The sequence below is a fragment of the Corvus kubaryi genome, unplaced genomic scaffold, assembly GCF_017639235.1.
Source record: "Corvus kubaryi isolate FWS band 111438036 unplaced genomic scaffold, C.kubaryi_AGA036_p1.0 37237, whole genome shotgun sequence".
Taxonomy (NCBI): domain Eukaryota; kingdom Metazoa; phylum Chordata; class Aves; order Passeriformes; family Corvidae; genus Corvus; species Corvus kubaryi.
In genome coordinates this window covers 57,500-71,450 of record NW_024581068.1, presented here as the reverse complement: position 1 = coordinate 71,450, position 13,951 = coordinate 57,500, and the positions used below count along the sequence as shown (strand labels likewise).

At 53.7% G+C, this 13,951-nt stretch overlaps 1 protein-coding gene across 1 annotated transcript in view; it reads left to right on the top strand.

Annotated features, from left to right (window-relative positions):
• The window catches only part of CDS2 (CDP-diacylglycerol synthase 2), a 22,587-nt gene extending 8,857 nt beyond the window's left edge, over window positions 1-13,730 (top strand). The window contains exons 2-13 of the mRNA XM_042023140.1: window positions 2,294-2,436; window positions 3,286-3,382; window positions 3,753-3,850; window positions 4,666-4,805; window positions 5,173-5,231; window positions 5,622-5,704; window positions 6,758-6,845; window positions 7,193-7,261; window positions 7,811-7,963; window positions 8,245-8,364; window positions 8,894-8,997; window positions 9,601-13,730. Coding sequence (XP_041879074.1) covers window positions 3,326-3,382; window positions 3,753-3,850; window positions 4,666-4,805; window positions 5,173-5,231; window positions 5,622-5,704; window positions 6,758-6,845; window positions 7,193-7,261; window positions 7,811-7,963; window positions 8,245-8,364; window positions 8,894-8,997; window positions 9,601-9,730 — 1,101 coding nt within the window. The 5' untranslated portion in view covers window positions 2,294-2,436; window positions 3,286-3,325 and the 3' untranslated portion in view covers window positions 9,731-13,730. The remainder of the gene's footprint in view (window positions 1-2,293; window positions 2,437-3,285; window positions 3,383-3,752; window positions 3,851-4,665; window positions 4,806-5,172; window positions 5,232-5,621; window positions 5,705-6,757; window positions 6,846-7,192; window positions 7,262-7,810; window positions 7,964-8,244; window positions 8,365-8,893; window positions 8,998-9,600) is intronic.
• The last annotated feature ends 221 nt before the right edge of the window (window positions 13,731-13,951 follow it).

The following is a 13,951-nucleotide window of genomic DNA, read 5'->3' as shown; positions in this document are numbered from 1 at the left end:
GGCAGGGATCATGCTGTGAGAGGGATCAGGCTGTGGCAGGGATCAGGCTGTGGCAGGGATCAGGCTGTGGCAGGGATCATGCTGTGAGAGGGATCAGGATGTGGCAGGGATCAGGATGTGGCAGGGATCAGGCACAGCAGGGATCATGCTGTGAGAGGGATCAGGATGTGGCAGGGATCGGGCACTGCAGGGATCAGGACATCAGCTCGGTTGCACCATCAAATTCCTCAGTCCTTGAGCTTTTCTTTCCCATTCTTGGCCAGGACTGGAAGTGAGGAAGGCACAGGTGCTCCTTCCCTTCCTTTTGGTCTCTCAGCACTTTGTGAAGCTTCTGCTCCTGTTGGCCCCAGGCAGGAATGATTTGCGTGCTCTGCACTTTGGGGAGTGAAACACAGGGATGCTGCTCCTTTTACCAGCCTTTGGCGGCTTGTGTGGGGTGAGGGACACCGGGACTGCATGAGAAATGTGCTTGGGGATTTTCAGTTTAGCCTGTACAGAGGAGAAGCTGATTTTCCTCTGGTTGCAGCTATTTCGATTGCTCCCAGGGGAATTCTGCAGAGAATCCTTTTATTGGAGAAAGCATTGCAATGGGAACAGAGGCTGTAGCTAAATACAGAGCACAGATTGCCCAAAACCTGACCTGTGCTGTGCTCAAAGATGCCAGATCTGTGGTTTCCAGGGAGTTTTATCATTTCCAGTCTCTTTGCCTGCTGCCATTTGCAGCTGCCTTATGGATTTGAGTGTCTAAATGGCACTAAATCTCTCCAAAATCTGAGGTCCAAGTGGATTTTATGGGTCAGTTAAAAAACAGCTGAAAAAAAAAGCCAGGTTGCATTTCACTGCTAGCTCCCTGAACCTGTGTGAGTGCTGGCAGAGGTGTTGGGTTGAAAGCAAACCCAAACTCTTCCTTCCCAGTGGATGAATGGGAAGAAGGAGCGTGGAGGAAGATAGGGAGGAGGTGACACTGGGTGCTGCTGTGGCTGGAGCTCTGCTCATCCCTGGGAATAATCTCTGACATCACCAATGTATTTTTAGCTGCCTCCACCTGCCAGTGCCTCACTGTCCTTGTCTGATTTAAGATCCTGGCCTGCAGCCATTGACACGTTCCAGCTGGGGGAGTAATTACCTTTTTCTGCTTTAAATAAGGGAGCAGCTCCAGCCTTCCTGCTCTACTGAACTCCAAATACCCCCAGCCATGAACTGCACCCAGCCAGCCCCAGCAGATCTGGTTGTTCTGGAGCTGGGCAGCGCTGCCTGGCAGCCCCAAGGGATGAAGTCTCTTTGTTTGCAGAGCTCCCAGCATTTGTCACCTCAGCTCCCGCTGTGCTTTTCCTGCAGGCACACTCACTTCTCCTGGAGTTTTCAGATCGCCTGTGGGCTGAGGCCAAGTGTGTGGACTCTGCCTTGCCTGGATGCTCCCCAGGGTGTGGCCCTTTCCTTCCTTGCTTCCAGGAGCGAGGAGCAGGGTGAAGCCGTGCAGCTGAAGCGAGGGGCAAAACGTGGAGCTGTGGGTTTGTCCTCTGTTCAGGAGCTGGGTCAGAGTGAAAACTGCCACTGGGAAGAGCCAGGACTCACCTGAAATCCCCTTCCCACCCCTGGGCTGGTGCAGAGCCTTCAGTAAGCGGCCTCTCCTGTGTTTATTTACCCCTAAACACAGGACTTTGCTCGGGGCTGGGTGCTGGAGCAGTCCAAGGGGCAGGGAAAACACAGAGCACGTGTGTCCCTCTCCAGCACCTCGGGTTTCCTCTGTGGCCAGAGGGGATGGTTGGGCCAGGGTGATAAGCCAGGCTCTTCCTCTTCAGCTGCCTGAGGATGGGCTCGGTGTTATTTTTAGTGTCCTCAAGTAGTCAGCATTTCAGAAGTCTGTCCGGAAGCCTTGAGCCTGTCCACTTGGAGGCCTTTCTTCCTGGTTAATTTGGGCAGTGTTACATTCTTTGAGATCTGCCTGGGGATTGGGACCTTGTAAAACTTCCTGCTAACAAGCCCCGGAGCACTTGCTGCTCTCTTGGAAATTCTCATTAATCAACTGCGGGGCATCTGTAGCTGTGCAGGGGGAACAGGCCCTTCTCTGTGCCTGCTGCTGAAGCTGAGGGACCATCCAACCCCTCCTGGACGCCACCTAAAACACCTGAGGATGTTTCTCATGGGTTTAACCCTGTGTAACACCCAGAATATTTTCTTCTCCTCCCTCTCTTGTGCCGAAGCAGAAGGGTGGTAAGTGTTGGAGCCAGCGCGCTGGCCCAGGGTCCTTCCGAGTGGCTGCTGAAGCTCCTTGGCTCTCTTTGACCTGCAGGAGTCAGAGTCTGAGAACAAGCTGGATGGAGAGACAGCGTCAGACAGCGAGAGCAAATCCGACTTCGGGGGCTCGTCCGCAGTGCCGACGTCGGATGACACTCCAGAGGTGCTGAACAGGGCTCTCTCCAGCCTGTCCTCGAGGTAACCCTCCCTGAGCATCCTCCCCTGTGCTCTCCCAGTGGGGGCTGCTGGAAGCTGAAGGAGCAGCTCCCCAGCCTCTCCCAGCCCCTGGGGCCGTGGGAAGCAGCAGGGTCAGGGCTTTGGGTGGGAAAGGAGGGGGCAGAGCAGTGCTGGGGGGCTCTCGCTGCCTGCTGGGTCCTGGCAGGTCTGGGCCTCGGTGGGGCAGGCCCACAGAGCTCGTGGGTGGCTTTGGCAGCGCTCACAGCAAAGGTTTGAGCTGCGGGGGCTTTTAGCCACTGCTGTGACTGAGTTCTGCAGGAATGCTTGAGGAATTGCACTGACAAGGACAGGATTTAGGAACAAGCCAGGGATATTCTCCACAAACTGCTTGGGAGGAAAGTGTCTTGTTTATGTCACAGCAGAAGGAAAGTGTCTTTCCTAGTGTGCTGTGAGGGTGGGAGAGGCTCACAGAAGGAAAGCAGTGAGGGTACAACATGACAGGGGCCATCTCTCCTCACAGGAAGCAGTGCAGAGAGGGGGAGTGGTCCCCACTTTATTTGAATTTATCCTGCAGCTTGTCCAAGGTGTGGGAAAGCTGCAGCAGAACAGGAGCAGAGGCTGCTCTGTCCCGTTCCAGTGCCCTGGGAGGTGCTCAGCACCTGGGTAAAGCTTTCTGCATTTAGTGGGGCTGAAGTGCAGCTGCTGCAGCGAGGCCTTTATCAGCACATCAAGGTCTCTCTGCACCGCTGAGAGGAAGCTTGGGGTTTCCAGGGCTCAATTTCCTTCCTGTGACACACAGAGAGCACAGTACTGTTTGTCTGCTTTGCTTTGTCTTGTCCTTCTCTGATGTTTTCCTTCTCCATGGCCCAGATGGAAGAATTGGTGGGTGAGAGGCATCCTCACGCTGGCGATGATCACCTTCTTCTTCATCATCATCTACCTGGGCCCCATGGTCTTAATGACAATAGTAAGTGCTCCAGAGAGGTGTCCTGACCTTCACTGCAGCGGGGGGAAGTTGCTGGGACACTGCTGGCGTGGGGAGCTCAGGACCTCGTGTCCTAGAGGTCCTGGATTCCTCTCTCCATGGAGGAAACCCGGGAGGAATCTGCTGGTCAGTATTTGGCTGCAGTTGGAACTAACACGAGGAGTTTTTAGAAACCTCCTTGGCAGAGGAAAGAGGAGGGGAAAACGACATCCTGAGCTTCCCACGTGGGGTTGGGAGGGTCCTGCAGTTGCTGAAGGACCTTTTGCTCTGCACGTGCTTGGTTTTTGTCTCCTCAAGGGAAGAGGTGTTTAACCAACAGGAATTACAGTGCCTGGATGTGTTTTCTGTGCAGGTGATGTGTGTCCAGATCAAATGTTTCCACGAGATCATCACCATTGGCTACAACGTGTACCACTCCTACGACCTGCCCTGGTTCAGGACACTCAGCTGGTGAGTGAGGGGCTGCTCCCCATCCCTGTGTGCAGCACTGACACCTCCCCTGCGGCACCCAGGGGACACAGCCACAGGCCCTGGGCTGCTGTGTGCTGACAGTGACCTGTGCTGGCAGCACTTGTAAAGGAAAATCACAGAATCCCAGGATGGACTGGCTTAGAAGGGACCTTTAAGCCTACCCAGTGCCACCCCTGCCATGGGCAGGGACACTTCCCACTGTCCCAGGCTGCTCCCAGCCCCGTCCAACCTGGCCTGGGGCACTGCCAGGGATCCAGGGGCAGCCACAGCTGCTCTGGGCACCCTGTGCCAGGGCCTGCCCACCCTCACAGGGAGGAATTCCTTCCCAATATCCCAGCTAACCCTGCCCTCCTTCAGCTCAAGGCCATTCCCCCTTGTCGTGTCACTACATAAGGGCTGTGGAGAGTGCAGGAGTGGGGCTTTTGGGGCACAGAAGCCCCAAAAGTGGGCTCCAAAAAGGTGGCTCTGTGAGGTATGGAGCAGGTGAGTGGTTTTGGGATGCACAGGGTGTGGGATTTTGGGAAGCAGAGGCCAGTTGAGCAGTGCCACCTAAAGACAGAGTCTTTGTGCATCACGGCCAACCCCAAATGCCAGCTGTGACCCATCCCAGAGCGGGGCTCAGAGGTGCAGCCACTCCTTGGAAGGAAGGTGACATTTCCGAACTGGGGGAGGCAGCTCTGGCTGGCAGAAGCAAAACCTGTTGGCAGCATCCTAGAGCAGTGCCAGGACCTCAGGGATCAGCCACTTCAGGAGCCTTTTGGGGCTCCTGCTGACGAGATTCCCACCCTCCCCAGGTACTTCCTGCTGTGTGTGAATTATTTCTTCTACGGCGAGACGGTGACAGATTATTTCTTCACCCTGGTGCAGAGGGAGGAGCCCCTGAGGATCCTCAGCAAATACCATCGCTTCATTTCCTTCGCCCTCTACCTGACAGGTGGGCACCACCTTGATTAATGTCGGGGATGGAGGGAAGAAATCTCCTGCCTGGAGTGCTGTGTCCAGTGCAGGATCATCTCTGCTCCCCAGGGATGCTGTAACTGGGCTGCATGGGGAGAGTTGTGCTGGCAAATCTTTTCCATGAGGTTCTGGAGGAGAAAACTCCATAATCTTCCTGGGACAGCCAGGTTGTTCATCTGTCCAAGTGCTGCTTGGTGTGACTTCCACAGCAGTGCTTTTCCCACTCCACAGTGCTGCTTTATTCAAGTAGAACCTCCAGCAGCTGTGCAATATCGTGGCCCAAAAGTATTTCTGACTGTTGAAGGCACATTCCCACCACTGACTTTCCTTCTGTCTCTCCTCAGGTTTCTGCATGTTTGTCTTGAGTCTGGTGAAGAAACACTATCGCCTCCAGTTCTACATGGTGAGGTTAAAATTCAGGTCCTGGTGAGGTTAAAATCTGGGGCCTGGTGAGGTTAAATTCAGGTCTTGGTGAGGTTAAAGTCTGGGGCCTGGTGAGGTTAAAGTCTGGGGCCTGGTGAGGTTAAATTCAGGTCTTGGTGAGGTTAAACTCGGGGCCTGTGGAGATGCCAGGCCAGTGTTAACCCCATGGTGCCAAAATAACTCAGTACAAGACAGCTCATTCTGTTTATTTGACTGGTTAACAAACAGTAGATAATAAATGAGTTTTCTACGGGTGAAGTGCCCTGGTACCCTCGTGCTTGAGCTGTTCTGAGGAGCTCTGAGCACCTGAGCTGGGCAGTGCTGGCAGTGGCTCTGGGCAGGCTGGACAATGTGCTCTGCTCTCTTCCAGTTTGGCTGGACCCACGTGACGTTGCTGATTGTTGTTACCCAGTCACACCTCATCATCCACAACCTGTTTGAAGGAATGATCTGGTGAGTTTGCTCTGCCTCCTGAGCTGCTTTGGTTTCTGCAGCCTGAAAAAGCTGTGTTTTCACAGCATCCCAGACTGGTTTGGGATGGAAGGGGCTTTAGTGATCATCCAGTGCCACCCCTGCCATGGGACACCTTCCGCTATCCCAGCTTGCTCCAAGCCCTCTCCAGCCTGACCTCGGACACTTCCAGGGATGGGGGAGTCCAGAACCTCTCTGGGCAACCTGTGCCAGGGCCTCACCACCATTACAGTAGGATTAAATTCCTAATACCTCATTTTTTTAATCTCAAAATTCAGTTTTGAGTTAAAACTTCTCTCACAAAAACAAATAGCCAAGCAAGGAGAAGGTGCTTCCTGTGAGGGACCAGCCTGTTCAGAGCAGCAAAACATTGAGTGAGTCCTCAGAGACTTGGGACTTGCTTTGTGCCACTTCAGCATGTAGAGAGATGTTGCAAAGGAGAATTTTGTAAACTTGCTGTGGGGTGCAGGGACCTTTCAGGTGGCATTGGGGCTGGGTGGGTGCTTTCTGCTGATACCCACAGCCCGAATGGCCAGGGAGGTGCTGCTCCTGTGGGGCTTCAGCACTGAAAGGCAGGAAGGGGCTGCTGCCACCTCAGTGCAGCTGCTGTGCACAGGGGAGGCCCCTTTGGTGGTCCTGCCAAAACCAGCAGGGCCAGGAATGAATTCTGGCCACTTTGGGGCTCACGTTCCTCAGTGTGTTCCAACCAGCCCGGAGTGTGCTGGGACCCTCCTGCTGACTGCCAAAATGCAGGAAATACTTCCACAGGAGGTCAGGAGGGGAGAGTCCAACACCCTGCTGAGGGTGGCTAAGAAAAATGTGCTGCAAACAGGCCACTGTGGGCACACAAGCTGCTTTTTAGTCCAGAGCACTGGAGAAACCCTCAGATTCCCCTCAGAGCTTCCCGTGGTTGTTCCTTGCACTGCACTGGAGGAGGGGACGTTGGTGTGGTGGCACTGCAAAGTGCCTTGTGGTGGCAGCTGCTCACTGAGCCCTGGAGTTGTGTGATGATGGTTTGACCCTTGTCCCCTGCAGGTTCATTGTCCCCATCTCCTGTGTGATCTGCAATGACATCATGGCCTACATGTTCGGGTTCTTCTTCGGCCGCACGCCGCTCATCAAGGTTTGGGACACTTTGGGGGACAAAATGCCAATTTTGGTTCCTTTGGGTCCCCCAGCTCCCCCAGCTCCTGCTTTGTGGCCTCTTATGGGTCTGAAGCAAGCCTCTAGATTAAACCTGGTGTGCATCCCAGTCTTTGAGGCTATAAAACTAAATCACTGAACCATTTAGGTTGGAAAGATCAAGTCCAACCATGAATGAACCATTTCAGACCGAGGTTCTGGGGTCAGCTTCTGACCAAACTCTTACTTGTGGGTTGGTGGCACTCTGTGTTGGCCTCAGCAGTTCACAAGTGGGGAAGGACTGCAGAGGTGTATCAATAATCATCCCCCTCGCTCTCTCTCTGGCAGCTCTCCCCAAAGAAGACCTGGGAGGGTTTTATTGGAGGATTTTTTTCCACCGTTCTGTTTGGATTGCTGGTAAGTGGCCATCATGGTGCTTCCTCCACTGGAGTTTTCCCTTCATAGGGTCACGGTATTCTGTTTAAAAAATGCAGTCAGGCTTGAATCTCTGTCAGATATTTCAGCTTTCCTTGCTGCTCAGGGTTTGAAGTGGTCCCTGGCTGTGTGCAGACACTGCTGATGGAGCCAAGTGCTGGAGGAAGTTTTCAGTCCCTGTTAAACCTGTGATGTGCTCGTTACAATAATTAACCATTTTCCCTCTGCTGCTGTTGGATGGTGCTGTGCATCATTTCAGGGGCTGTGTGGGGAATTCCACACTCCTGGAGTGTTTTGCCCCGTTTTTATGTCCCTCTCTGTGGCTGCTGTTGCTGTCCCTCCACCTCAGGGTGCAGCCTGCTCACTGCCTTTCCTCTGCCTTCAGCCAATTACTGCTGCTCAGGGCAGTGATCTCCTTAATGAAGCTGGGAGCATGGTTCCCTCCTCCCTCATCTCCTTGCATGGCCTCTCCCTCTGAGAAATCCCTGAGGAAAGCACTGATCGTGTTTCCTTTGTCTCTTTTTCCTGGAGCTGTCCTATGTGATGTCTGGGTACCGCTGCTTCACCTGCCCCGTGGAGTTCAACAACGACACCAACAGCTTCACCGTGGACTGCGAGCCCTCCGAGCTGTTCCAGCTGCAGGAGTACAACATCCCCGTGGTGCTGCAGTCTGTGGTGGGCTGGGTACGACCCTCTCTGCTCCCTGGGTCTCATTTAGTGGGGTAGGACCCCTAAGGAAAGAGCAGGGCTTGTGTTTCGATGTGAAGGAACGTGACAGAGATGCATCCAGAAATAAGGGGAATGTAGTGGTGCCTGTTGTTGACTGAGACACCAAAGGAATTATCCCAAGTCTGGTGGGACATGAACCCCCGTGAAAACCAACTGAGCTAAAGCCTGGGGGGCAGAGAAGGAGGGGCAGGCAGTGCTGTTCTCACTGGAACCCCCGTGTGCTGTTTGTCCTGCAGAAGACAGTGCGGATGTACCCCTTCCAAATCCACAGCATCGCCCTCTCCACCTTCGCCTCCCTCATCGGGCCCTTCGGAGGCTTCTTTGCCAGTGGCTTCAAGAGGGCCTTCAAAATCAAGGTGAGGATGGAGAAAGTCATGGAGGTTTTGGGGAGGAAACATGCAGTGGGTGCTGCCACTCGGTGCAGTCCCAGAGCTCCGAGGGAAGGGAGGTTTGTTCAGTCACAGATAAGATGCTGGAGCAGGATCTGGGGTTTTTTTGACCAAAAGGAAAGAGACCTTAAGATTTTAATTGTGATATTCTAGACCCTGCTGTGGTGCAGGTAGAGGAAGGAAGATCCAGCCAGGAAATTTTGCAATCTGAGGTTTCCCTTGATGTCTTGCAGGCTGGTTTTACATATAAACAGCCTGTGCTCAGTTAAGATGCCTTGAAAGGCAAGGCAGGGTGGCAGCAGAAAAACATTTGCCTTCCCTGACCTTTGAGTAACAGAGCAACATCCAAAAGCAGGGAGACGTGAAACAAAATGTTTCCTTGGTCTGACTTTGCCTTCTGGGAAGAACTGGAGCAGGGGGTGAGTGCAGTGTGGGGGGGCACAAAAGCAAGCAGAGGTCCTGGGGAGGGCTCAGTGCAATCCCTCTGCTCCCACAGGACTTTGCCAACACCATCCCGGGGCACGGGGGGATCATGGATCGCTTCGACTGCCAGTACCTGATGGCCACCTTTGTCAACGTGTACATCGCCAGCTTCATCAGGTGCGTGGGCCCTGCTGGGCTGGGGGCTTCCTGTCACTGCCAGGGCTGGGAATCACAGGCAGTTGTGCTCCTGGATAGATTTAACAGCTGGAAATACAACACAGAGGAAACGGAGCTTGAGGAGGGGAAGGACCTTTAGCAGAGCTGGAAACACAACCCTCACTTCCCATGGGCTGCTGTTATTCCAGTCCCACTGAAACTCCTCCATGCTCCTTCTGTGAATCTTGGACAGGTTTCTAGAGTCAAACGAGCAGGAAAATCTAATTTTGCAGCACTGACAAGCATTCTGTAGCCAAGCACAGAGGAAAAAGCCTGTGGGTGCATAAAGGATGTGCTGGGGGAGCTGTGGAAGTGCCTGTATGTGGCTGCTTTGAATTCCGAGGGGCAGCACCTGCTGATAAGATGCACAATCCTCCTCAGATAGGTTGGGTTTGGGGTGTTGCAGCCTCCTGTGCCTTTTGAGTCCATTTCCACATCCCAGATGGAGTTGGGCTCCCCGGGGAGACCTTGGGAAGGAAGGGACAGCACAGCAGTGAATGTCAGCCCATTATTCTGATGGAATTGCCCTTGAGCCCCATTGCTGACGATGCTTTTGCGTTGCAGAGGCCCCAACCCAAGCAAACTGATCCAGCAGTTCCTGACCCTGAGGCCAGACCAGCAGCTCCACATCTTCAACACGCTCAAAGCACACCTGGTGGACAGGGGAATTTTGGGGAGCCTGGAGGACGCATAGACAGGAGGTGGTTGGAACAGGACTGAAAACAGACAGGCCTCCTCCAGGGAATTCCTGGCTTGCCTGATTTAAGACAATAACAAGGCCTCATTTCACTGTAACTTTTCTTCCTTTCTTGGTAAATGTTTGCATTTGTGGTTTATTTTTTTTTAATAATATATTTATAGAGCTTTGGTTCAAATGAGCAAATCTTGGGTTTGTAGCTGAGAAGGAGTTAAGGCTTGGAAGGACTGTTGGGTGGAGCAGGAGGGTGGGATTCCCCTGGTGGACTCTTCTGAACCTTTGGGGTGTGTGGGCAGAGCTGAGCTTTCCCTGTGAGTGGGTTTTGCAGGGAATGCAGAGCCTGGCAGGGAAGGGGAGGCTGTGCCCTGCCCTGGCCCTTGTGCTCAGGGTGGCAGCCCTGGGGACCATCCTCCTCCCCAGGGACAACTGGGAGTGCAGTGGGAATTGTCCCAGCCTGTGGCAATCTCCTTGCACAAGGTATTTGCAAGAGGATCTTGTACTAACCCAGCCCTGTTTCCTCTGCCCAGCTCTGCACCTGCAGCTGCTCTCACCTGCCTCTCACATTCCCTCCCTTCAGGGCTGATATTTTGGCAAATCAGATTTTTGTAACCAATTAAACCAGGAACAGAATGGGGACGAGGAGTCAAGAAAGTGGCAGTTGTGTGTGGGAGTGTGGGAGGTTCAGATTCCTTCAAAACTGATGGAAGGAAATAAGTTTTAAAGAACGTTGAAGTTTCACTGAGCAATTCCTGCCAAGTGAGAACAACTTTTACATAACTTGGTTTGTTTTGCCCCGTTAAATAACCTTTAAGAACCACACTTCTTCATTTCTCCAAGGTTGGAAACCCCACACTGGGCTATGTGAAGTAACCTGGGGAGCAGTTTCCAGCCGGGTTCGTTGCCGGGTGGGCTCCAGCTGCAGCTGGGGGTTTTGTTTTCTTTCAGGGATCATGTCTGTTCATTACTTGAGTTGTAGAAGTCGTGCTGCTGAGTTTACCACGGTCTGTGTTGCATTTCAGTCTGGGTTCATTTCTCTGCAGGCTTCTGTCCTGCTTTGCTTACTGAATCTTGTCAGAAATAGTTTGTACTTTATAGCTGCAAGTTTTACCGAAGTACTTTCCTTTATTTTGTCATACTTTTTTATTATTTAAAAATGATAGCCCTAAAGATTGTAAAACTTTCCTTTTTTTTTTTTTTTTGTGATCAGATAGTGAAAATATCCCCATTTACACCTCATGCAGTGTTCCCAAACACAAGGTGACTCTGATTTTCTTTCTTTCCATAGTTTGTGCGTGGGAGAGAGAAACTTTACGTGATTTTAACCTGGGGAAGGAGTGACAGGGAGAGTTCACACAGAAGTACCTTGGTGTTTTCAAGCAGCTGCTGCCATAAACCTTTAGCCACAGACCCCCCACATGAGACCTGCACCTGCTGCGAGCTGGCTTGGCATCGACAGAAAATAAACCACCTGAAAATACCCCAAATTCAGAGTTTTTACTCCATATTCTGCTTCTGCCACTGCTTTCGTTTACCCTGAGTGTACCAGAGAGCTCATGTGTGTGTAAATACATGGAGCAGGTCCCAGCCTCTCCCCTGCATTTCTGTGGGACTGTGGTGGGCTCTGCTTTGTCTCCCTGAGCAGGAGGCACAGGGCAGAAGGTCGTACTCCAAGTGCAGGTGTTTGATGGAAAGCACAGGCTGCAGAGAAGGCTCTGGTTTTATGAAGTATTCTCAGTTGGTGCTGGCAAAGTTCTGCACTGAGCCAGGTCAGGATTGGGTTTGGGGTTCACACAGATTTTCCTGGTTGTGGAGACTGTTCCCTTCCAGCTTGAATTAGGCAGGGGTTTATTTTCTGTCGACAGAACCAATATTGGTCCAAGCCCCTGATACAGAAACTGCAGAGGAGAAAGGAGGTGCTTCCATCTGGCCTTGCCCAGGGGCAGTGTTTGGGCTGTGTTTCATGAGGGTTTGCCTGAGTTCAGCGGGGCAAAGTGAGGCCCCTGTCAGGAGCAGCCGTGGGAGCAGGGTGGGAGTGCCAGGGTTTGGTTTGCCCTGGGACCAGCTGGATTCTCCCTGCCCATTGCCAAAATCCCTTGTCGTGGCTGTTGGGTCACAGGCAGAAGTGACAGTGTTGATAAATATTACAAAGGTGTGCTCTGTTCATAGTGAGAAATTTCTCTGGTGGGTCTTTAGTCTCCTGCTCGTCTGCTTTAAACCTTTCCTTCCTCCTCTGGTGTAATTAGCGGGGCAAAGCTTTGCTGCAGGCCCAGCTTTGGGGCAGATCTGGGCTTTTCCCGAGGGTGTAAGTGCTGGATGTGGGCACTGGAGGGCAAAGCAGTTCCACGGAGTGGCTGCGAGAGGAGCAGCGGCAGCAGCTGCAGCTCTGCCTGTGGGTGGCTTCCCCGGTCAGAAATTCCCGATCAGCTTTATTCCTGCTTCCTCTTGGAAGGGTGGGATTCCAAACCTGGGCTGCTCCCCACGGGGAAAGCTGCCTGGGAAGGGTTTCCTGCCTGGAAGTTCATTAAAGGGAGTGGGAACGGTGGATCCACGGGGAGGTGGGGATTGTTGGGATTATTTGCAAGTTGTGCAGATGAACTCACGGGAGTGGGAGCTGGACCCTGGGTTTGGGTTGGAGGGGGCCTGGACTCTTGTCCCACCTCCCTTGCCACGGGCAGGGAATCTCTCACGAGGCCAGGCTGCTCCAAGCCCCATCCAGCCTGATCCTGGGCACTGCCAGGGATGGGGAGTCGGCAACTCCCTGAGCAAAGGTGAAAAGCTGCTGTTCCTGAGGGAGTCTCTGAGGGAGGAACCGATGCCGAGGGTTGTGCAGCAGCACGCATGGCCCTGCAGGACCTTGGTGGTGCTGCAGCTCTCAGGAATTTCGGTGTGGAGGGGCCGGAATGGCCCCAGGGCTGGTGGGTGAGGAGAGAGATGGGGAAGCGCTCCAGCTGCAGGGCTGGAGCTCAGCGTGGCACAATCGTTCTGGTTCACAGTGGGCTCCAGCAGCAGGAAGCTCCAAAGGGAAGAGCAGAGCAGCAGGGGGAGGTGGTGTCAGCTGGGATTTGTGTGTGGGGGCTGGGAGGAAGGGACAGGAAGGATTTGGTCAGTGTGGTGTGGTGTGGGAGCCACCTCTGCACCAGGGTCACAGCACAGGCAGCCAGGGAGTGTCCACAGGGAGGGCACTGGAAGCTGCTGTGGTGTGGTGTGAGGGGCTGGCAGTGCTGGGCAGGGCTCTGGGCACCCCCAGTGTTTGTTGGGTTTGGACACAGGTTTGATGCACAGCTGGGCTGGGCCTGTGGACACCTCGGTGGGAATTGGCTTTTCCCTGCCTGGGTGTAGCCCAGCTGGGTTTGCAGAGCCGAGGCAGGGCCAGCCCTGCTCAGGGAAGCACCAGGCCTGGGTTCTGTGGGATCAGCCGGGGTTCATCAGACATTCCCTGCGTGAGGGGCTCAGCAGTGCCCCTGAGCTGAAGGGGCAGCTCCTGCGTGGCTCACAGAGCTGGGGATCCTGCAGCATCACCCACAGCTTGGCCCCAGGCTGTGGGATCCCAGTGCCGCCTCCCAGGGAATGTCTCCTGTGTCCCGTGTGTGCAGTGAGCCCCCCCAGCCTGGCTGCAGTGGGGTCCTGCCCTCTCTCCCTTCCCCCTGTGCGTGGTGGGAGCAGGGCAGGGCTGGGTGGGCACATCCAGCCCCTCCTGGGGACAGCCCAGTCCCTAAAGCATCGCATGGAAGCTCCCGTGGCCTCTCCCTCGGTGCCCAGCCCCGGCCTGGCAGCTCTGTACTCCTGTAGTCCCTGTGTAATCCCAGATCTCCAGCCCTGGCCTGCTCCCACCACTGGCTTCTTTCTCTGTGCATTGCTCCTTTGATTCCGGTTTTAGCTACACACGTAGAGTTGCCTTTCTTTGACCGAATGTTCGAATGTGAAATATTGTATATTTTAAAGTATTTACCCTATTTATATACTGTATGTTACTGTTAAATAAATATAAATTCCATTACCTCTAGGGGAGTTTGAGTCAGCGCTCTGGGACGCTCAAACCTTTCCGTGCTCCACAGGGCAGCTCTGGGTGTTACAAACTCACATTCCCTCATTCCTTGCCCTGTAGCTCCCCTTCCTCAGGGGTTTTCCCCAGAGCAGACCGGGCTGCAGCAAGGACAGGGGTGGGCAGGACTGGACCATCCACGTCCTGCATGAACAGCCCCATTCCCAGTGGGATTT